The following is a 23,441-nucleotide window of genomic DNA, read 5'->3' on the forward strand; positions in this document are numbered from 1 at the left end:
AACTCTATGTCCATTCAGAAACTCAATACATAACCTTATTTGGAAACAAAGTATTTCAAAGATGTAATTAGTTAAGCGGAGATTATACTAGATTAGGATGGGCCCTTAATTCAATGACTGGTGTCCTTAAAAGAAGAAAAGAAGGCACACAGATATACAAAGAGAAGAAGGCCATGTGAATACAGGGCAGAGCTTGGAGTGATGCATTGATAAACTAAGGAATTCCAAGGATTGCCTGGAGCCACCAAAAGCTAGGAACAGGTAAGGAAAGGTTTTTCCTAGAACATTCAGAGAGATAATGGCCTACTGACACCTTATTTTGAAATTGTGGCCTCCAGAACTGTGAGACAATACATTTCTATTGTTTCAAGCCACCAAGGTTATAGTCATTTGTTACTGCAGAACTAGGAAACTGATACAAACTCCCAAGTACTTTGGGCTCTTTCGCATTTATTTATTCAAAGCTCACTATGACAAGAAAATCAAAGGAGGAAAATCGGGCCATAATAAACGCTTTGAGCACTGGGTGATTATTAAATATATCTGTAATTGAACTTCCAACCTTACTCCTGTCCTTCACCTCTTCCATCAGGTGCATCCAATTGCACAGCATACAATATGTAGGAGACAGTGTCATCTACTTATTTTACCTCCATTAAGGTTAATATTACAAAAGAAAGAGATCCCATGAAAGAAATTTCCTTCCTTTTCTTTTTCTTTTATTTACTTATTTTTTGTTTCCTACTGGAGCAATTTCATGTTAAACTTTCTTTTTCTTATAGTCTTAGAATTCCTTCCTATCTCAAGTCCTTTCTTTTTACACCTTTATACCTTCAAAACATTTCAGGTTAATGACATCATGCTGAATATTATTAGTTAGTAATATTTATAATGTAACATTATTCAATGTTCCATAAATCAACAGATGCCTCATCTTGGGTTAGGTCACCCTGTTGATGACCTAGCCCAGGGTCATATAATGTCACCCTATTAACATAGGTGTCATGATAGACCCTACTCTGGCCTTCACAAAGCTGGTGGTTGGGCTACCTAGCTCCTTCCCAGATATTCCAAGACTTTGTGCCTTATAAAATTTATTTCACTTTTTAAATATTCTTATGCATCACGTTTTTACCAATATTTGGAGTAAAACCCTACTTAAAAAGACTTCATTATAGATAAAGTGATATTTCACTTTACTGAAATTAATATTCTACTGATTTAGATTTTCAATGCATTTTGGTTTTTAGCTTCAATAACATGGAAAATCTTACCTTGACAATACCCCTGATGTGCATTTTTGCTATCATCTCAGCTGTGTAGAGAAACATCAATAAAGTATCCAGAGTAAAGGTCACATATTGAAGAGGAGGATAGTGTTCGAACGTCATGGGCGTGTTCATACAGACAGAAATGACACTGATGATGGCACAGATGCGTAGCAAAGAGTGAACCCACTGCAAACATGGTCCAAAGTTATTACTCAATACTGTAAAATGATATCTTCAACTTATATTATGAACCGCACCATTTGGAAAACATAATACTGAGATTAAAATATTTTACCAGTATGTCTTTTTCATGCATATAAAATATTTCACATATTTTACACAATTTAATTCTCAAATCAGCCTAATTTCCCCATGAACACACTAAAACTTAGAAGATTAAGAATCATTTCTGCGGTCAAGCATTAATAAGAGCCAAAACCTACAGGTAAACCTGCTTAGGCTACCCCAGCTCCTTAGGTACTGATATCCAGGGCATCAGGACACCACACAGGGAGATTCTGATTCAACTAAATATATGTTAGTAACTTATTCATATAGAAACTTGATGTACTTTTGTTTTTATACTTTTAAATGTACAATGAACACCTAGAACACAGACCATATTATATTTACTGTAACTTCCCTGGTATCTAGCATATTGGCCTATCTTTGTAAATTACAAATGGTTTGTAAAAATGAATTGATACATAACATTTCCCACATGTTGGGTTATCCTTCCATATGTATCTTAGATGTAACATCCTTGTATAAAAATATTTTTAAAAATTTGGTATCATCCTACATTTTCAAAAGATAATAAATGGACTTTTTTCTTTATTTTAGAGAACATGTTATATACAAATTTAACCCAGGTATCTTTTCTAAAATTTAAAAAAATATAAGTTTCTATACAATTCATTCTAGAAGTCCATGTGCTGTGTGAAGATTTTCCTTAACCCAAAGATGAAGTAGAAACTTAAAAGATAAATGTGTGTACACATGTGTGCAATACCTATGTATATGAGTAGTGTGTACAATTTCTCACATACACTATTTTATTATAAAAATGAATACCTAGAATAAAAAATATTGGTTGCATCTTTATGCTAAACCCACACAATTAATATTACTAGTTAATTTTAGTATACAATTCTTAAATATAATTTAAATATGTTATTTACTGACTATCTTGGAGATATATATATATATATATATATATATTCATATTAATCCTTTACTATCACACTCCCGCTGAAAAAAAAGCTGTTTTAGTTTTACAGTGAATAGTTTCTGCAGTTATCCACTAGCAAGCTAGCAAGTACCCAAGATAAAAAATAGAAAAGACTGTTCTGACTGGTTATGGCTTAGTGGATTCAGTGCCAGCCTGTGAACTAAAGGGTTGCTGGTTCGATTCCCAGTTAGGGCATATGCCTGGGTTGCAGGCCAGGTCCCCAGTAGGGGCTTGAGAGCATTGATGCTTCTCTCCCTCTCTTTCTTCTCCCTTCCTTTCCCTCTAATAATAAATAAAATCTTAATTTTTTTAAGTAATTAATTTATTTTTTCAAATACATTTGTCTCCGCCTTCCCCCCACCACTTTCACTGGCCCCCCTCCTCCCTCTCTCTCCCTCAATCTTTACCCACTTTGGCTTTGTCCATGAGTCCTTGCTATATGTTCCTTGACTTTTCTTAAATAGAAAAGACTGTCAGAACTTTGAGGGGTCTCAGGAACTTGTAGGCTGGTGAGTGTGTTTTAATATTAATCTGACAGCGATAATATTTGCAATATTTGGCTCTAATATCATATTATAAAATCATTTATGGTTAAATTTATTTAAGGGTTCATGTACTTTTCATGCAATTTGGAAGTCTTCAATAAATATCAGTGTGTGAATTTAGCCTGATCTGGACCTCTAACACAAAGGATCAAATTATACAAAAGAGCTCCAAAAGAAGGTTTTTTTCACAACAAACATATTTCAAATTTAAAGTATGAATTCTAGTTAAATATTAATTACTTTAGTAGCTTAAGTAATATTAATTACTTTAGTAGCTTAAGTAATATTAATTACTTTAGTAGCTTCCGAGGCTACATTTATAATACTACCTTTGTTAGAAGTTGTCAGAAAGCTCTGTATGTAGTGGACACTAAGAAGAATTAGTGAGTGCTTTATTCTCTATTCTGTTCAATTCTTTAAACATGAATAGAAGACCTACTGTGTGTCAGAAATTATGCAAAGGGCACAAAAATGGAAACAAGAGAGTTCTGACTCATCACTGCTTTGAAGCATATACATATAACATATACATTTTATTAATATACAATATATAATATACGTATACACAAATATAAAATAAGTGGAAAAGTAAGATTTATTCTCTCTGTGATGGAGAGGGTCAAATGAGGAACTTTTCAGTGTGGAGGAGGACAGGGGATATATAAGATGGCCTTCATGAATGAGGGAGGTCTGACACATCAGAGTTGCAAGGGAAGGGCCTCTGGGCAAGGGAAACAATGTGCAATGGCGAGATATATTGGAGGAGCAGGTAGTCATTGATGTGGCTCAAGAAGACAGTATAATGGTGTAGGCAAGGGCAATTGCTAGGCAAGTTAGAATCAGAAGATAAAGAGCCTTGAATATAATACTAAGACATTTCAATTTGCAATGTGGGTAATAGGAATGTTTCAATGATTATAAAGCTGAAGGGCAATGTGAACAGAAATGAAAACATGGAAGGAAATGTGAGCAGGCTGGAGAAGCAGTCTAGAGGGTAGATTAGATAAAAAAAGATTGGAAAGGTTAGGGAGACCATGGCAGATGATCTTTATTGTGGTCAAAGGAAAGACAAGCACTGTGAGAATAACAGTTCACATCCTTATTTCAGCTTCCACTTATACTATTTTATATTTGAATGCAAGTATAAATATGTATTATCTATAAATAGAATATACATGTCAAACTGCAAAGTAGTGATGAGTCAGAACCATGTTGTTTCCATTTTTGTGTCCTCCAAGCCAGCATCATTTCTGACACATAATGAAGTTGATCCCTTTCTGGCTCGTAGAGCTGAGTTTCCAAGACCCATGAATATGCCATTCCACCTTAGTTCTGGCTGCTACCCTGTCTAATATACAATGATACTTAATATAGCAGCTCTTCCCCTCAAGTTCCCATTAGCGTAATTAGACAGAGAAGTGACAAAGTTCTTCAGAGACACTATCCACTATCTCATTAATCTTTACTTTTATTCAAAACTTGCAACTCAGGAGACATTTAACTCCAAACATTTGATTTCCTCCATGCAGATTTATGTATGTTGAGAACTACAAGTAAAGAAAGGTTGGTAGAAGAGGTTGCTCATTTGGGACTTCAGCTTTGGATGAGCCTGTGAAGTGGCATTCTCTCTCCACGGGGTGACTGTGAGGACAGCATGCTCAGAGGAGGAGAAGAGAGACCACCTACCATACTTTCCTATGTGAGTAACTCAGAGTGGAACCTCATTATTTCATCTCAGTTGTTCTTAACTTCCAGACTCCTAGACTCATCCATATTCTACTACACTCAAACACATATTTCAAAGCCAAAGGTACATGATTTTTGAATATATGAATTAAATTTCCTTTACATCAGTGTGTGCTTCACCACACTTAAAAAAGAAACTTACTGGCTTGTTAATCCAGAGTATGTCAGCATTGTCTGACAGAGATTCATCAGGACCAAAGTCAGTAACTGGCTGGGCCTCCACCCTGGAGCTCTGTTTCCGTTTGAGCATGCTGAAGTTAGGCCTGGTGAGTGAGTACAAAACAGCAGTCTGGGAAAAGAAAAAGAGAGTTGTGCTAGTGACCTAACCCATTTTTACCCTGATCAAAAAAAAAAAAAAAAAGAAAAAGAAAAACATGAGTGCCCAATGTATGCCTACTCATATGTTCATTCTACACATGTTCCATTATACTGTATATAATAAACACATGCAAATAGAAGTTTTAATAGAATGAAGTAAAAATCAATTTCAATAAAAGCTTGAATTTTTTTCTCTCAACCCAACAGATCACCTGGTGCACTTCATAAACAGTTTGCATGCCAGCTTAGAGAGTACTGGTTTAGATTAACTGGAGTAAAATAGCTTTGCCTCTCAGGATATACATATTGGTAGGAAATTTTTGAAGTTTATGCTCGTACACCTATAGCTGCCTCCACATTTAGGTGGTCTTGCCAGAGCACAGCTGACCAATCAAGATAAAAGACTCAGATGTTTCCCAGAATTTTTCCCTCAGGTTAATTCAATGACATTCAGAGACATCTATTTCCAATGACAGTCCCAAGTTGATCTCCCAATTTTGTCCTTGCCATAAAGGATGTGAGCCAGACAGCGTGAGGCAGAACCTACTGTGAATGGAGTTGTTTTTACTTTTATGAATTATGTGATTATATCAATTCTTCCACCTACTCTCAAGTAAACCCAAATTACATTGACAAGAGAGATGAGATGCCTGCTTGTACTTAAATTTCCACAATTCGGAGTCACCTATGTCTTGCTGTATGTCACCTTCCTTTACCCACTGTTAATGCCCTCCAGATCCAGCAGCCATTGTACATCTGGCTTTCAGGACACAAAAAGCAAACAAGTGCGAGAGATATAAAGGTAAATGGTGCCTGATAACACTGTGTACCCACAGACACATTTTTCATTTGATTAACACCTGGACTAAGTCTTAAAGGACGAAGAGAAGTGAATGATTTTTGGATACATACTATATTTAGGGCACTTTCAGTGATATTTTATTCATCCTTTACAACTAGCAGAAGAAAGGAAACATCCTGTCTTTTTACGAAAGCACTAGAAACTCCAGCCTTGGGGCAACTAACAACTTGACCAAGGCCACCCAAGTAAATTTGAAATTTAAAAGAAGTTCTGTTTGACTACAAAATCTAAGATGTTTATCATTGACTATGCTGATGTTTAGGACTGATTAGGAGAACTTCTAAAAGCAAGAAATGGAGGGATTAAGTCCTAGAGGCAGCACTTAACCATGAAGATGGCAAGAAAATGCCAACAATTTTAACACCAGGAAGGTGCAATGGCACTCTTACCTGCCACTCCTTGGAACTGGAGAAAGAACCCTAACCAAGGACAATCCTGGCGGGGCAGAAGACTAAACCAATGTGCTTGAAAGTATATGCAATTTCATTTTACTGTGGGAAAGAGAACACAGATGCTCAAGACAAATGGACTTTGAATTTGATTCCCTATGTTTGAGCACCTGCCTCTATGTCTATGTTCTCCTTGATACCCTACTATATCCAGAAGAAATCAAACTAATTTGCTTTAAGATATGTGAGGTATTTCTAGGCTATCTTGTCCTAAATGTTGGATTTAAACAGGGGCTTGCAGTAGGCTGCACTAATTAATTTTATTTTACATAATTGGAGTTAGGGACTCTTAATATTGATATGTAAATGTATGCAAAATATTCAAATTAAACTTGTTCTCTGATTTAGTGTGGCGGGAAAACTTCTGGTAGCCTCAATTTGGGATGCTTCTTGAATGACCGTTTCTTATATACCCAAAACCAAATAAAGACCCTCAGAAATCTTTTAAGATTACACAATACAAAGGAGAAAATAGAGAGTGGCTTCAGCCCTGGCTGGTGTGACTCACTTCGTTGAGCATTCATCCTGTAGACCAAAAGGTTGCAGGTTTGATTCTGGGTCAGGACACTTGCCTGGGCTGCAGGTTCAGTCCCCTGCTGGGACGTGCACAAGAGGCAACCGAACAATGTTTCTCCCTCAGGTTGATATTTCTCTATCTCTCTTTCGCTCTTTTCCTTCCCCTTTCTCTATTGTTAATAAGCATGTCCTTGAGTGAGGAGAAAAAAAACAGAGACTTCACAATGTTTTTCAAAAGTGATAAAAGAAAATTTTATTAAGCCACTAGTCTTAATACCTTTTTCACTGAGTCTATGAAACTTATGAATGGCCATTTTTTGTTCTTATGACTTAGTCCTCAGTTATAATCTGAAAAGTATTTGATGCATAAACGTGACACCTTCACATATGAATGCCACACACTTTTTATTATAAATATCCCACCTGAAGAAAAACTAATGATTATGGATTTGTTTTTCTAGAAGTAGACACCCAGAATTTATTTTTTAAAAATCTCCATGTTGGTTATTATTTGGCACACGAAAATTGTGCAACTATAATGAATGACATTATCTGTCATCCACTTTCACCCTCATTTTATCCACTGCAAAAGTGCTGCCAAAGAAAGTGACCAAGAAAACTATCTGTCCAACTCTGCTTGAACATGTTTAATCCACACGTATATTAAAATTCAACAACCAGCTCCTGAATCAATAAAATTTTGACTAATTTAATAATATTAAAAATTATGTAAAGCATGCAAGTAACAAAATAAGTTCAAGTTACAAACATACGAAGAGTTCAAAATTAATTTGAGGCAATCGATTGTAATAATTTTCCTTTACATACGGAAGTATTGTTTTACCCATTCATTTATATTGAATCAATATAACTGAGTGCAGCAAACCTGTTATTCCCCTGATAAAGAACAGCAGGGATATTTAAGTATCCTAGGTAAGCTTATTATTTTGATAGGAAATTGCTTCTGTGTATCTTAGCCTTATCACCATTATGTATTTATAACCCAATATTTTTTCTATTTACAGAAGTGTCCTTCATAAAGCACTGTTCTAAATTCAGAAAGCATGGCTTCCAGTAGCTTTTTCACACTCATTAAAAGTAGTTGCACAGTTACAATATGTTCACTGGTAAATCTTGAGTTACTAAGAAACAGCTAATGGCAACTCAGGCAGAAAAGGTACTTTGGTTCATTTGCTCTCTTTTGAGTGGTTAAAATCCAGTTGATAGCTATAATTTCACTTCTGTTGGCATATACTTTCCTTAGGTCATTCCCGCTCTCTCTTGATCCAATTAAAGTTAATAAATTCAGTTGTTTTTTTTTTTTAACAGTGAGGTGTTGCAACACTATAGGTCATTTATTCTCCTTGTAACCCTCTTGGGTGGGCATTAAACTGTTTTGAACCTCTGTCTTCTAAATTATATTTCCAGCATGTCTCTTACTTGCTGTCCCATGTGTCTGTTATCTATATTCAGCTTCTTAAATGAACATCTGTTCTTACAGTTTCCATCACCATCTGTTGGTGTCCAGCTACTATAACTAAATCATATACCTGTGTTGCTTCTCTCTTAGATATAGGCTGTACCAACAACATCATCACTTAAAAATCAACAAGACAACTTGACATTATTCTCCATTCCCAGATCCTACTGCCCTGAAATTTTTAGGATGTCATATGCAGGCCTTCACATGTCCAGAAGGACTGCACAGACTCACAAATTTTCACTGGTGACTTTTTTGTCATTACTCATCCCATTGATGTACAAGACTCCTTTCACTTTATCCCCATTGCTAGAGCCCTTTATAAACCATGGGACCTCAGATCTAGACTGCCACAGATATCAACCTTTTAAATATATCTTGTTCTTTATATTAGAAATCAACTTCCCAACACACTGATATGTTCTTGCAGAAAACTTTAGTTATTTTACTGTTTCTGATTCATTCATTCATTTGCACAGAAAATATTGCATGCACTGTGGTATCAGGCACTTTGATATATGTTGGGTAGCCAACATGGAACCGTAATGGCATTTGTGGAGCTTACAATCTGCCTGCTTTATTTAATCTGATACTTCAAGAACACACAGTATCTCTGAGTTTACTTGCACTTCCTTTCATCCCTATATCCACAGGTTCCATTTGAATTGGCTAAACATACCATTACCCACCATCCTCCATCCTCCAACCTTTCTCAATGACTTCAGATCCTTTATTCCAGCTGTATCCCTTTTGCTGTCTGCTTCCAATCCCATATCAGTCCTTCCTAGTCCCTAACTTAACTCATGAAGAGTTTTTGTTGCGTACGTGATTTGTTGGTTGTAACAGAAAAATTTATTGTTTGGGAATAAAAGTGTACACAAGATAAACATACACTCTAGTAATTTCATAGCATCTATTTGATTTTAAAAGTTCCCAAAGAAAACATAAATCACTGATTTATTTTTAATTGTTAAGTGTCACTACAATTGGCAGCACATCAAAATGAACAACTGTTCTTCTGGTCACTGATATGCACAAACCTTGGGGCCTTTTCGAGTAAGATGGTACAGCCACTATGGAAAAGTTTTAGGACTCCTCAAAAAATTTAAAAATAGAACTATCATACTGCCCTGCAACTCCAATTCCAGGCTTTCATCTGAAGAAAATAAAAACCCTTACCCCATCTTGAATCGCTGAAACTCCCCTCATTCTTCAAGCCCAGATTATCTTGGTTCCCTGCTAAGGGTACCGAGGACCATGACCCATGTTTTCTCAGCACTTTGCAACCCTTTCCATGAGCTTTCCTCTTGTAGCCTCTACAGCCCAAGCTGGACTCCAGCAACCCTAGTGTCTCCCATTTAGTGATACTCAATAATTACCTTTGATCTTAACAATCAAAACTTTTTAAAGGAGAGTGTTGAAGATAGAAAGTGATGAACAACTGAATATATATTCACTAATCTGACTACATTATTAGAAGGAAACACACCAAGAAAGAGAGAAAGGGAGAGAGAGAGAAGGAGAGATATCTACCAAACATCTCACAAAAACATGACAAAATGCTTTCGAGGGTAAGGAAGTTTACACAGTAAAATAGTGAGCTCATCATTTGATATCCTCCCAAATCTTGTTGACTGCCATGTACAAATAGACTCATCCAACAAAAATGTATCCTGAGAGTATGTTATGTGCTAGGCTTGTTCTAAGCATGTCATGCATCATGTTATTCAATTTTTACTAGAACCATTTCACAGATGAGGAAACAAAGGCATAAAGATGAGGAAGAACATGACCAAAACAAGTGGTTTATAGAACTATTAAATAAAATTTCATTTTATTATATGAGATAATAAAAAGACTACTTTGTCACTATATTCTTATCATTCAGCCTCATGATTATAAACTCTCTCATCATCAACTATTGTTTGTAAAAATAGTACAGACATTTCTCATCTCTTAAAATTGAATCCAATATTACTATATGATTCCTTTTGTAGTTCTTGCAGCCACACATTTATAAAAATGTGTCTTTTTTGGGGGGGGTGCAAGAAATGATCAAACTTTTTTTATCAAATCTATTTAAGTGTCACTTTCAGGTTGTTTAAGTCATGTATTCATTCATCCAGCCTTTTTCCTTGAGCATGAATCCTAAAAATATTCTATTATGCTTTTATTATATTTTCTCTGAAATTTGAAAAAAATAGGAAGAAGTATTTAACTCCAATATGATCATCTTATATCAACAAGTTAAAAGTTTCAGGCAAACTTGCCCACATTCACATGTGCTGGGAATAAGTTTAGAACCCAGGAAGTCTGTTTTGTTGGGAGAACAGAGGTAGGGGAGGAAAGGAAGAAATGAACAGAGAATTTTCTTCTTATTTTTCAACCTCAAGAACTTTTATAGAATTAAAATGTTTTGCAACAATGATGAATTACATTTTTACCTCTTTAAAACAAGGAAAATTTGATAATATTTATTTTTAAGAGTAAATAAATCATATCTAACATTTGCTGAGAGTTTATGACGTGTGAGACTAAGAGCTTTGAGAGGATTATCGCATCTACTATTTTGACACTCCCCAGTAAGACAAGTGTTCTTTTATTTCTATTTCACAGATAAAATTGAAGTTGAGAGAAGGCAGGTGCCCTTCTGGAAGTCACTTTGTCACCTCTACCTCAGTGATATTCATTTGTCCACATCTTTCAGTCTAACTCTTCCACAGCTTTGTGAATAGAATATTCTCTCCCAGACATCAGGCACAGGGAGTCTCCAATTCTTGTCCCTCCCAAGTCTAAAGAGTGAAATTAAATTAGACCATGACTGCCCCTAGAACTACAATGCCAGTTCTTTCAAGCCACTTTAAAGAAAGCCTCTCATCAGTACCCTTTGTTAATGAGCTTTCATGGATTAGATGCGTCTTTCCTTCTAACTGGGCTTCTGCTCAGAGGAAAGGAAGGCAGCTGAATTCTTTTCTCTGTTAAAACAGCCTAAGTTCCATGTCTTCCCCAAGAATGCAACAGAGCTGATCATTTTAGCAAGAAAACTAAGACGTCCCTGAAATTTTGGCTCCTGAGGTCACAGGAACCATCTCTTGGGCCTGTCTCTGCCTCTCTCCAAATGCGCTTTTCATCTGGCTCCTTCATCTATGTATTGGACCTTACTAAAAGAGGGTGTAGCCCTGTGAAAACAGAGTGTTATAACCATGGTCCAGTCTCAGCAGGTCTTAAAGAGCTACCCAAGATGGGCTACTGAACAAAGGAAGCCAAACATTTCAAAAGACCATCTCCAAACACAGGCTCTTCTTTTCTCTTTTCCTTTTGTCAACACATTGATTGAAAACAAAAAATAGTTCTGTTCTCTACCTTTTATATTGAGTTTACTTACGAAATCCCCAAAAAGCAACATATTATTTTTCCCTGCTCTTTCTACAAATACCCCAAAACAGTGTCATTACTTCACCAAGAATTTTATTCTGTTTCATTTTTTTAAATGTGAAAATTGAATTTTCTTTGTCCTTTAAAAATTATTGGATTTGGCAAAGGAATTCAGGATAGACTCTGATGGCCCAACATCCATTTGTTTTTACACTCTGCATGACAAACTAGCAGACCAGAAGTAGGAGAGGGTATAAAGTTGTATCTGTGTCACCTAAATCACTGTAGTATTGATCGCGAATTAAGGTGATCAGCTTGCATGTGTAGGCTGAGCGGCCTCTCTACAGTTTTTATTCAGAAAATTCAGTCAATGCATTTAATAAGCCCTTGTCTTTCACTACATGTTTAAAAAGGATTTTATGCATTCATAAGTTTGTGAGTTATTCTGGGTACAGTGTAGGTGTAAGAAGACTTTAAGAGAAGCATGTTAAAGTTAAAAATTATAAAAGGTTGATCATGGGATTTTTTATGAATGTCGTTTCCTAATCTCAGAGCAGTCCCTTAAAGGATCTCCAAGCCTCTAAGTAGTGGCAGAGCCTTCAATGACTTTCATCATCCAACAGTTCAGTGAAAGATAGTTTACTCTGATAAATGGCCATGATTTAATTATTAAAAATTAGAAAAGGAGATTATCTATATTTACTGTGGTTACTTAATTTTATAATACCTCAAAGGTTGGACAGAGAAGGTAGGTAGTTTAAAATAGTGGTTTTCAAAACATTTCCATATTGTACTTAAATCGTATGAAAAACTGAAAAGAGTTATCTAGTTTTGTGTGTGTGTGGCTGTTTAACTTTGTAATATGAATCCACAAATTGGGCAAAGAAGGAAAATGGTTTACAACTGTTGTTTCCATGGACCTAGATGATATTATGCTAAGTGAAAGGAAAGTACAGTATAATTTCACTTATATGTGGAATCTAAAAAACAAAATAAATGAACAAACAAAATAGAAACAGACACGTAGATACAGAGAACAAACTTATGATTGCTAGGTAGAAGGGTTTAGGCAACTGGGTGGAAAAGGTGAAGGGATTAAAAAGCACAAATTGGCAGTTGCAAAATTGTCACAGGGATGTAAAGTACAATATAGGGAATATTGTCAGGAATACTATAATAATTATAATTGGTGCCAGATGGATATTAGAATTATCAGGGTGATCACTTCATAAGTCATATAAATGTCTAACCATTGTATTGTACACCTGAAACTAAAATAATATTGAATATCAACTATAACTGAAAAATAAAAAAAATATAGAATAAATTTTATAATATAAAAAAATAGTAGTTTCCAAAGACTGCATAACATTTGAATCATCCAAGGGTTTTTAAACATTCTCAAACCCAATCATCCTTCACCTCAGATGTACTAAATCAGAACCTCCCTGGGTAGAGTATGGGAAATGGTATTTTTAGAAAACATTCCCCAGGTGATTTTTACACATTTTTCCAGCACTGGTCCCAACCGATGATGGGATCACTGGTCCAGATCCTCAGAAGAGCATTTAACTCCTACAAGAGTTTACTGTTTATAATCAAGACTGATTGGGGAAAAAATTACATAGATTAGTTATAAGCAACACAGGAAAACAGAAATCTGGGACAATACTTTTGATTTATAACTATTTATATACAATATATTCTATTTTTAACTTTTCTTCAGAGAACTTCAAAATTTTCTAAAACAAATTGTATGGAATATATTTCACATATAAGAATAAATTTTTGTCTTACGAGATTACTAATAAATTTTCTTTTCTGGATATTTTACTATGATTTTATAATCTAGAATATACCTTTAAAATAGCTATTAATTACTTGAAAGGAGGGAAGCAAAAACAAATTGCCTAGTTCAACTGAGTTGGTTTTAAAAATGCTTTAATTTTTCATTTAATAAAAAGTAGAAAGTTGTTTTTTAGGCTCTCCAGAGTTTAATATCTTATTACTCTACAAAATATTGACATGTATTGAATGAAGGGATATAGAAATACTAATTTAAGGAAAAGTTTTTACAACCCAGCAATCTCTATATCTGAAAATTTAAATACCTTGTGTTTACCTTGATCTTTGTGCTTTTAGCTCTTGGGATGGATAGTTAAGCAAGTTTCCATGCTTGAAAAATTCCCATCCCAGTTTTACATTATCTATGATATCTTTTAACTTCAGACAAATTTTGTGATGTATTCAATAGTATTTTCCAGTCATCACTGACTTGTATCTTGTCTGATTTGATACAGGCTCCCATAATTTGTACTTTTCAACAATAAGGAGTATTTTTAAAAAATCCTTCCTCTACTCAAGGAGTATTTTTAAAAAATCCTTCCTCTACTCAAGAAGTAATACATGAAACTGATCTCTTATGGGTTTCATAAAAATAATAAAGGAGAATAGATTTGCTTAAATAATGAAGCAAAATGTTTACATCTAACTAAATTATAAAGCAGTAATAAGTTATTTTATCTAAGCATAATAAAATAATAACTAAACTACCCACAATCACCCAAGCTTAAGATCCTGGACTTATTCTTTACTCATCCTTCCAGCTCGTTCTTTGGGTTTGTCACCAAGATCTGTTAGCATTTTTTCTACTGATAAATCTATACTGTCCACTTCTCCATTTCCATTACTGTAGTCTGATTCCAGTTACTCTTCTTAAGAATTTTATCCCCAATTTTTCCAACACCTTTCTTCACTGACTACCATTCTTATTTTTCTCTTATTCTTGACTTTGTTCTTATTTCTTAGCATGCTAATACATCTTACAGGTAAGTATAGATTAACATGCCTTAGAGATCACAACGTTGTGGATCTTAGGTTTTTTTCTACCAGATCTCCAGCACTCCTAGTGTTTAATGAACCCATTCATGTTTAAAGCATTATCTTCTTTCTTTTCCTCTCTAATCTTATTTTGTTGGTTATATCCTAAGTTGAAATGCTGATTTTTTATCCCATCTTAGGTCAGAGAAGCCTATGCAAAAACACTGCATCTATGAATCATGTCTTCCAATAAATACACACAAGAAAACTTTCAGGTGTACATATTATAATACTATGATAATTGGTATACATAGGATGTTTGTCATTATAATTTTCTTAAAAATAGTAACTTCTCTTACTTTAATTTTTCTCATTTAATTACTTTTTGAATCATTGCTTTGACATTTGCATACTTCTACCTCACTTTTCTTTTAGTACCACTTGCTTATTATTTCATCTTTTTTATATTTCTTTTTTGACCAATATTAATATAATAAAAGAACCGTTTTCTAATTGTACATTTTCAGAATATTAATTTACTACTTGCTAATATTTCATTTTAGAGAGAGGATATCAAGCCAGTCTAAATACTCCCTTTAGGGATAAGCATTTTTTTTAACCTGACAAAAATACCGATAGGGCATTTTCCTTTAAAATCTATCTTTCAAATTCAAAGTGTTCACTAAGCTACATCTAGAGGTTAGGTATTTTTTATTAATTTTTCCTGGCCCATGACACTCATCTTCATCTGCATATTTAGATTTTTTTCATCTAAAAGAAAAATAATTATTGTATTCCATTAGAACATGGCTTGTGTTCTATTTGCTCTGATCTTCCAGTCAGGAAAAGCACTTATCTGTGTGTCTCTTTTGGCTGTCTTCCAAACACATCATGCTTCCCCCCACCAAAAAAAGTTCCTTTTTCATCCCTTTCCTTTGTATAATTGGAGATTTCTTACTTTTGATCTCCATAATGAGAGATTCCTTGGCTGCAGTTTTCTGATCTTTCATCTTGTAATTCTCCTGTGCTCTCTCTGTGGAACCCCACTCCTGCCCCATCTCCGGACTCTTGGACTCAGTCCCTGTCATCTGAGCATATCCCATTTGGTACGGTTCCTCTTTCCCTGAGTTTTCATGGGAAAATTGCTTCAGAAATCAAGTAGTTCTGTCTTAGCCACCGAATGCTCCCAACTTAAGCCTTTGCCACTTCAAAGTAAGGGCTTCTGCCAGGAACTAAGTTCATTTATTTTGTACAGCTCTCTTAGAAAAAGACTTGTGATCTGAACCTTAGTTTTGCCCATCAGTTCCATTAGTCCAGTTCCATCTTCACTATATCTATGACACACACTTTGAGGTCTATAGCTTAGGAGCAAACAAAATTCTTCTCCCTGCACCTGTGGGGTGCAAGTTCCCCATTATATAAATTGCTTTGATCATTTATTTGAAATCTGAGTAGAAAAGCAAAAAGCATAATTACACTCTAGAGCTCAAAACTCTTTTTTCTTAAAAGAAATAGCTTTTACTTTTTTTTTTCCAGCTTACCACTTTTATAGCATTCTTACTTTGGTTTTATTCTAACAGGTGAGTTTTATCATCTGGATTTAAGATGATTTGTTAAAGGTCAAGTCTATGTATAGTGCAAAAGTAATAAGTCTAAGCTAAGCTATTGTTTTTTCTTCCTTTATTCCTGTAAAAGAGGGAACATGATCCACAAATACACAAAAGAAAGCAGATCAACCTCATAAAGTATATAAAGTACTTATTCATAATTATAATCTTTCATAAACCAATGTGAGGGTATATTTATATCTATATATAATGTATATACATACATAATATTTTATATATTATATGTCCATAATTTAAATAATCCTTTTTTTCCCAGAAATATCATTGTTTTGAATTTATCATGAAAAAATAACTAGAGGTAAATCCACTAGAGGTAAATCTCTATACTTGAACTATCTATCAGACATTATTTATAATGATGAAAAACTGGAAACTACCCAATGACAGAGTTATGGCTATATAACTGAGGCTATATTCATGGGATATAGTCTTCTTAGATAGCCCATTTACAATTTTCTAAGTAACCAAGCTGTATAGAAATATGAAAAATGCTAATGATAAATATTAAATGGAAAATAGTAAAAAATTGTACAATATTATCACTATATACAAAGTATATAGTATTAAAAAGGCTACAGTGAATACATAAATATTACAATCATTTAATTAGATTGTTAGCACAATGGGTGTTTATTCTCTTCTCTCTATCATCTCTGTCATTTCTATCATGTCCGATTACTTTAAAATTCAAAGGGTAAATTAAATATTAAATCTTTGCACACAAAGAGTTTTGAAGGTGTAAAGACTCCTTGCACAAATCCTTGAGACAGATAAGAATCATATGACATGATAGTCAAACTCTAAAATGTTGCTTCCATTTTTGAGGGGCAATTCATAATTTTTTAAAATTGAATGTCACAGTTTCCAAACCAAAACTCAAAAATAAGACATCTCGCTGTCTATCCACTTAATTACAGATTTGTCCTTCCTGACAGACTCCAAAGCACGTGGGTTTTTCTCTTTCCTCAATGAATCTCCAGCTCCTGGCCCAGTGTCTTGTTTACAGTCAGGATAAAATATTGTGGGTAGATGTGATTTTTTTTTTCTTCATAAACTCTAAATCCACATGTGATTCTTTTCCCCAGGGATAAATTTACATAGCCATAAAGATTCTGAAATTATCTAAACATCACTGATAAATGATTTTAAAAATATGTATTTTTGTGCCCAAGTGTGCACACACACAAACACAAATCTCCTAATGTATGCTGAAAAGAGAGGGAAATGGAAAACATTTCAAAGAAATGCCATACCCAAAGAAGAAAATGCTACTCAAAACATCAGCTCTCTAACCTGCAAGCCAATGATACTATTTTGAAAAGATCTTTCGCTTTTAAATGTATAATACTTTCTTCTTTGCAAATCATATCCAAAGTTTTAATTATATTATCACCAGCTCACAAGACATGACTTGTCTTCAACTTAAATAAAGCTTCTAGTATAGTCCTTATTAGTGTCAACACATGTATTCTCCAAGATGTGAAGTCTTCTATAAACACATAAGAGTGTCCCATGAGCCTGTTCATTTGAAAAATTTTCTCCCAAGCCTGATTTTTCTTACTCTCTGCTTCATTTTAGCAATAGCTGGCTCAAAATACACTACAGAAGAATGAAAAATCCAACACAGAAATGTCCACAGAATGACAGCCAACCAGCGAGGAAACGAATTGCTGTTGTAGAGATTTGAATAGCCATGATATTTATTTAGAACTGATGAATCTTAATCTCTGAAAGTAAGAAGCCACTCCTGTTGTCTTTGTCTCAAGTATAATGGCCACAATCTACCCTCTCCTCTTCTACTATCATTTCAAATGAAATTATAGTTGTAGCATTGAAAAATGAATCATAAATGTAAAAAAACAGCCACCTGTTAACTTGCAATCCCTATTAAAAGTCTCCTCTAGCTTTGGCCTTCTTATACACAACAGACGACAGTCGCTGGTACCCACCTCCCTTTTCACCACCAAAGAAATCAAGGAAATCCGGGCACAAGGAAATCTTGTGCCTGTGTGATGACCACACAGGCACAAGAGTAAGACTATGACCCAGAGGCCTGAACCTGTATGTGTATAAATACAGTCCCGGAAAAATTATCCCTGAAACTGGAAGTTATCCTGTGATATCTCAAGAATTTGTCAGGATCTTAGTTCAGAGTTTTAAACCACCCTGAAAGAGGAAAATTTGAGTCAGTGGGATTAAACTCCTTATTATTCAGGGCTCTGGTTCCGCCATGAGATTCGAGCCTGGAGATCCACACCAGTCTCTTAAGGGCTCAATGACAAACAGTGTTGCTTTGGTAGGTCACCGTTTTGAGTGCTGTGAGGCCACCCTAATGACAGTCGCTCAGCCAGGGCAACTAAAATGACTGATATGAAACCTACACCAACCGCCGGAGGATGGGGGGTGGAGTGGGTAAGGCCCTGGCCTTGGCCCTTTCTGAAACCTGCTGAAGCAGGTCGGCCTCTCACACTGCCCGTTCACCCTCAGGTACGAAGGGGTTCATGAATCCACCACATGCCCAGCCACCTGCCGCCCTGATGCCCCGCGGGGCAGGCCGAGGTCTAGCGGCCTCGGTCTTCCATCGCCCACCCCGCGCTTCCGAAGCCGGGGAAGGAGCATCCCGTTGCGGAGACAGGGAGGCGAATCTCGGCCGCCCGCGGCCCTAACCGCCGAAAAGGGGAATCCTCCTTCTGCCCCTGGTGCCGGGCCCTAACCCCCATCCTCCCACGCCCGCCTAGGCCCAGCCCGGGGGAGGGAGACCGACGCGCACCCGGGCTTCGGGAGGCCGTGACCAACCTGTAACCCTGGTGCTCAGAGTGGTCATGGTGCCTCTGGTGCGGCGCCAGCAAGCAAGGTGCGGTGCCCACCGCGCGGGAGCGCGGCCCCTCACCTCCCGCGGCTCCCTCGGTGCGCGCCACCCGGCCGGCGCTGCAGCTCGGAGCCGAAGCCTGCCTTGCTGGGGCGCGCTACTGCCACCGGGGTGGCGGGGCTTGCGAGCGAGGGAGGTAGGGGGCTAAGACTTCTTTTTTTAAAAATCAGAGTTGGCTTTGCCGCAGAGGCCGCCTTAGGCTGAAAAGAGGAAATGGCAGAGGAGGCTGCGCTGCAGTTGGTGGGAAGCAGAAGAGTCTGTGCTAGCAGGTTTCTTCGCTCTGGTTGCCGCTGGCGGTCACACAGCAACAGCTGGGCTCTGCTCTGCCAGCTCCTCTCGTCCTCTCTGTCGTGCACACGGAGCACGGCCATATGCACTCCAGACTGACACACACGGGGCCAATGCATAGAGTTGAGTAAGACCCTTGCGTGTGTTGGGTGCGTGTGTGGAGTCTTGTCTTACTGGACACAGTATCTGAGGATGCCGACTATTTCAGCCATGAGTATGAAATTGCTACATACGGAGTGCATCAATGACACTTACGTTCTTCTAAACATGTTAATATTTTTCCTTAAAATTAAAATATTTTGTTCTGTGATTGAGGTTCTATGTCCAATAAAAAATTAATAGTTACCTCCATGCACCTAAGTAGAGCCGAACAGGAAGCTGCATCTGATGTTTCCTGGCTCCTAGCAGAACAGGTTTAGGGAGATCTTGAAATCTTGAGTGCTATGCCCAGGCCCAAGGGACATTATGCTCTCATTTGCACTCCCTGGAAAGTTTACTCTGGGACTGGCATCTTGGCTTGTACTCAAATACTAAACCCACTAAGAAACCCTTAACACTCATTTAGAAATAATACATACACAGGCACATAATTAGAGAGGGAGGGAAAAAACTTAATGAAGCTCCCTCTAAAGGAAAAATCTGAATTCATGAAGAATAGTTCCTTATCACAAAATGATATAGCTCAAGAGATGGAAATGAAGTCACACACATACACACACACACACACACACACACACACAATTTTAAGATGTATTTTCTGGTTATATTTCAAGTTACCATCTAAAAAATTCTATTCGCAATGTATTCACTTCAGGAAAATATTAGAGCTACTTTGTTGTCCATATTAGCAGTTTTTATAATTTTAAGAAAATGTTTAAATAATCAGCATTTCATAAAATGCATGTGAATAATTTTTTTCAAATTTCCAAAGATTTCACAAAATCTTTGGATTTGGTAGGTCACCGTTTTGAGTGCTGTGAGGCCACCCTAATGACAGTCGCTCAGCCAGGGCAACTAAAATGACTGATATGAAACCTACACCAACCGCCGGAGGATGGGGGGTGGAGTGGGTAAGGCCCTGGCCTTGGCCCTTTCTGAAACCTGCTGAAGCAGGTCGGCCTCTCACACTGCCCGTTCACCCTCAGGTACGAAGGGGTTCATGAATCCACCACATGCCCAGCCATCTGCTGCTGATTATAAATCTTTCTATAAAAAGATTTATATATTTTAGCTATATAAAAAGCTAAGTTTTAAACAAATTATGAAATAAATCACATGTAGCTATTTAAATAACAGAAAATATAAAATAATTTAAATGGTAAATCTAGAAGCAATTTGAACAGAAAAACTATTAACTAATTTATTTCATTACCTTAAATTTCTGCATTTATTTATTAGATCTAAATGCTAGTTTATTTGAGTTTGTATCTTAAAAATGTATAGCTGTGTGTATCATTCTTTGGAATTGTCAGAAAATTATATTAATGGAATAATTAAAGCCAAGATATTTATAAATTTTTTAATGACTTGATAAAGGCAGCAATGTTCCCAGTCTCAGCATCATTCCTCACTAATCAGGCATTTCATACCGTTCTCTGCCTACTGTTGAACTACCTTTATGTAAGTATCTGTAAGTCAGGTGTAAGGACCAATCTCATGCATAATGAAGAAAGTCATGGGAAATTCATGGGCTTCAATGAAGCAGCCATGGAGAAGCTCAGTACATCCATTCTGAAATCTGTAACAACTTACTGTATATGGGAGTAGACAATCACCCTGAAAGGCAGATACTTATCTCAAATATCACCCAACTCCTTCTACCTACTTACTATCTTTCTATGTTCTTGTCAGTAAAATTAGGGAGGATGGACATGCATCTTTTCCAGGTCCAATGGGATCTGTTAACTATACTCATTCCTATAATCTAATGAAGTGAATTGCTGCCCTATAGGTACAATAGAATTCAGAGGTACGTTTTGTTTGACTTGCAAAATATTTTTGACAAATCAAGATTAATTACCAACATTTGAAAACCATGAGATTTTTAGTTTAATATGAAAAATAAAGATATCTGGTGAAGTCAGATTTGCATTTCTAAATGACAAAGAATAGCTAAAGGCATCCTGTGTCTCTCTTCAATATATTTTTTCTTTTTGTCCCTGCCCCCAACCCACTTCAATGCCCAGCCACAGAAAACATTTTAAAGAGTGATCTCCTACAGTTAAATATGTATTTAATAGTATGGGAAAGGAGCACTGTCAAAAAGAGAGAAAGAGTCAAATACAAGTGATTTTATAATACAGGTAATGAAACCAGTGCAATCTACAACCAGGACAGTAAACTGTGAATTAGACAAAATTGTGTTCATAGTCTGAAAGTGCTTAAGAATAGAAGTAACTATGAAATGAAATCTAATAAAAATTTGAATGAAATGGGATATTTGTTTCTCACTAACTCATCTGTACCTAAATTTTATTTCCACCTAAAATTAATGTTTTTTTAGAATTTTTAAAATTTTTTTATCATTCAAATACATTTGTCTCCATTTTTCAGTCACCACTTTGCCCATCCCCACCCACCCCCACTAGTTAAAAAATTTATATGGAACCATAAACAACCCCAAATAGCCACAGCAATTTTGAGAAAGTAGAACAAAGTAGGAGGGAATCCAATACCTGACATCAAACTATATTACAAGGCCACTGTAATCAAAACAGTCTGGTATTGGCATAAGAACAGACACATAGATCAATGTAATGGAATAGAGAGCCCAGAAATAAACCCATGTCTTTATGGTCAATTAATATTTGACAAAAGGGGTAGAAGCATAAAATGGAATAATAATAGCCTCTTCAACAAATGATGCCAGGAGAGCTAGACAGCTACATGCAAAAAATTGAAATTCGACAACCAGCTTACACCATACACAAAAATAAACTCAAAATGGACAAATGACTTAAATATAAGTCACAGCACCATAAAAGTCCCGGAGGAGAACATAGGCAGAAAACTCTCAGATATCCCACGCAGCAATATTTTTAACGATATGTCCCCTAGAACAAGGAACATAAAGCAAAGAATAAACAAATAAGACTTCATCAAAATAAGAAGATTCTGCGCAGCTAAAGGAAACATCAGCAAAATGAAATGGGAGTCAACAGTATGGGAAAGTATATTTGCCAATGAGACCTCAGACAGGGGTTTGATCTCCAAAATATATAAAGAACTCACATGACTCCACTCCAGAGAGATGAAATTGGTGTTTCCATTGACACATAGTGAGTAGATGAGAACACAGTAACAATAATAAAAAAGTACTTTTAAAATCCATGAGGGGAATGCCATGTGCTCTATGGAAATATAGGATGACCCAATCAGACTCCAGAAGAATTATGTTAGATAAGATTTATAGGTGGATTACACTGAGGTATCTACTCAAGATGTTCCAATTTTTAAAAGATGTTTGTTAAGATTGATTTTAATCAGTACACATTTGTTAATATTGTATGATTTCAAGGCTCACATTTGGTCCACTTGCCACCAACTACTGATATAATTGAATTTTCTCTCTTAGAGTCACTTGAAGCAGGGAAAAAAGAAAGATCCAGAAGACCTACTTAAAAAATATATATAAACAAGCCAACCATGAGATATTCACTGTTTGCATGGACTAGCATGAACAGAATTCAATCTACACAGAATAGATGCATTTTGATGATAAAAGCCTGGAGGAGGTTTAACACAATTTGTTTCCTACATCTCCCAGCAAGAAGCATGACACTGAGTGCTTCTGGGATGTCCTTGTCTTATAAACAATCTTTCCAGGCAACCACAAAGCACTCACTCACCATTTAAATATTGTAAATTTTGGAAGGTACCTCACACCTTACAATTCCCTTAAGGTACTGTTTCCAAAACTTTCCTGATAATAAGGATCACATGGGTGATCTTAAATATTTCCATGAAGATTCTGATTATGCATCTCTGTAATGAAACATGCAACTATGAAGAATCTCTCTTAATAAAACAGACAGCCCTTTGAG

At 36.0% G+C, this 23,441-nt stretch overlaps 1 protein-coding gene across 3 annotated transcripts in view; it reads right to left on the reverse strand.

Annotated features, from left to right (window-relative positions):
- NALCN (sodium leak channel, non-selective) overlaps positions 1-19,270 on the reverse strand; it is a 407,611-nt gene extending 388,341 nt beyond the window's left edge. For all 3 annotated transcript variants that reach the window (XM_054574357.1, XM_054574356.1, XM_054574358.1), the window contains exons 1-3: positions 19,038-19,270; positions 4,936-5,082; positions 1,275-1,457 (exon numbers count right to left, since the gene is read on the reverse strand). In XM_054574357.1, the coding sequence (XP_054430332.1) occupies positions 1,275-1,457; positions 4,936-5,043 (291 nt within the window). In that variant the 5' untranslated portion in view covers positions 5,044-5,082; positions 19,038-19,270. The remainder of the gene's footprint in view (positions 1-1,274; positions 1,458-4,935; positions 5,083-19,037) is intronic.
- Between the last annotated feature and the right edge of the window lie 4,171 nt (positions 19,271-23,441).

The sequence above is a fragment of the Pteronotus mesoamericanus genome, unplaced genomic scaffold (assembly GCF_021234165.1).
Source record: "Pteronotus mesoamericanus isolate MK-2021 breed Mesoamerican mustached bat unplaced genomic scaffold, CSHL_Meso_final contig_26, whole genome shotgun sequence".
In the NCBI taxonomy this organism is placed as follows: Eukaryota; Metazoa; Chordata; class Mammalia; order Chiroptera; family Mormoopidae; genus Pteronotus; species Pteronotus mesoamericanus.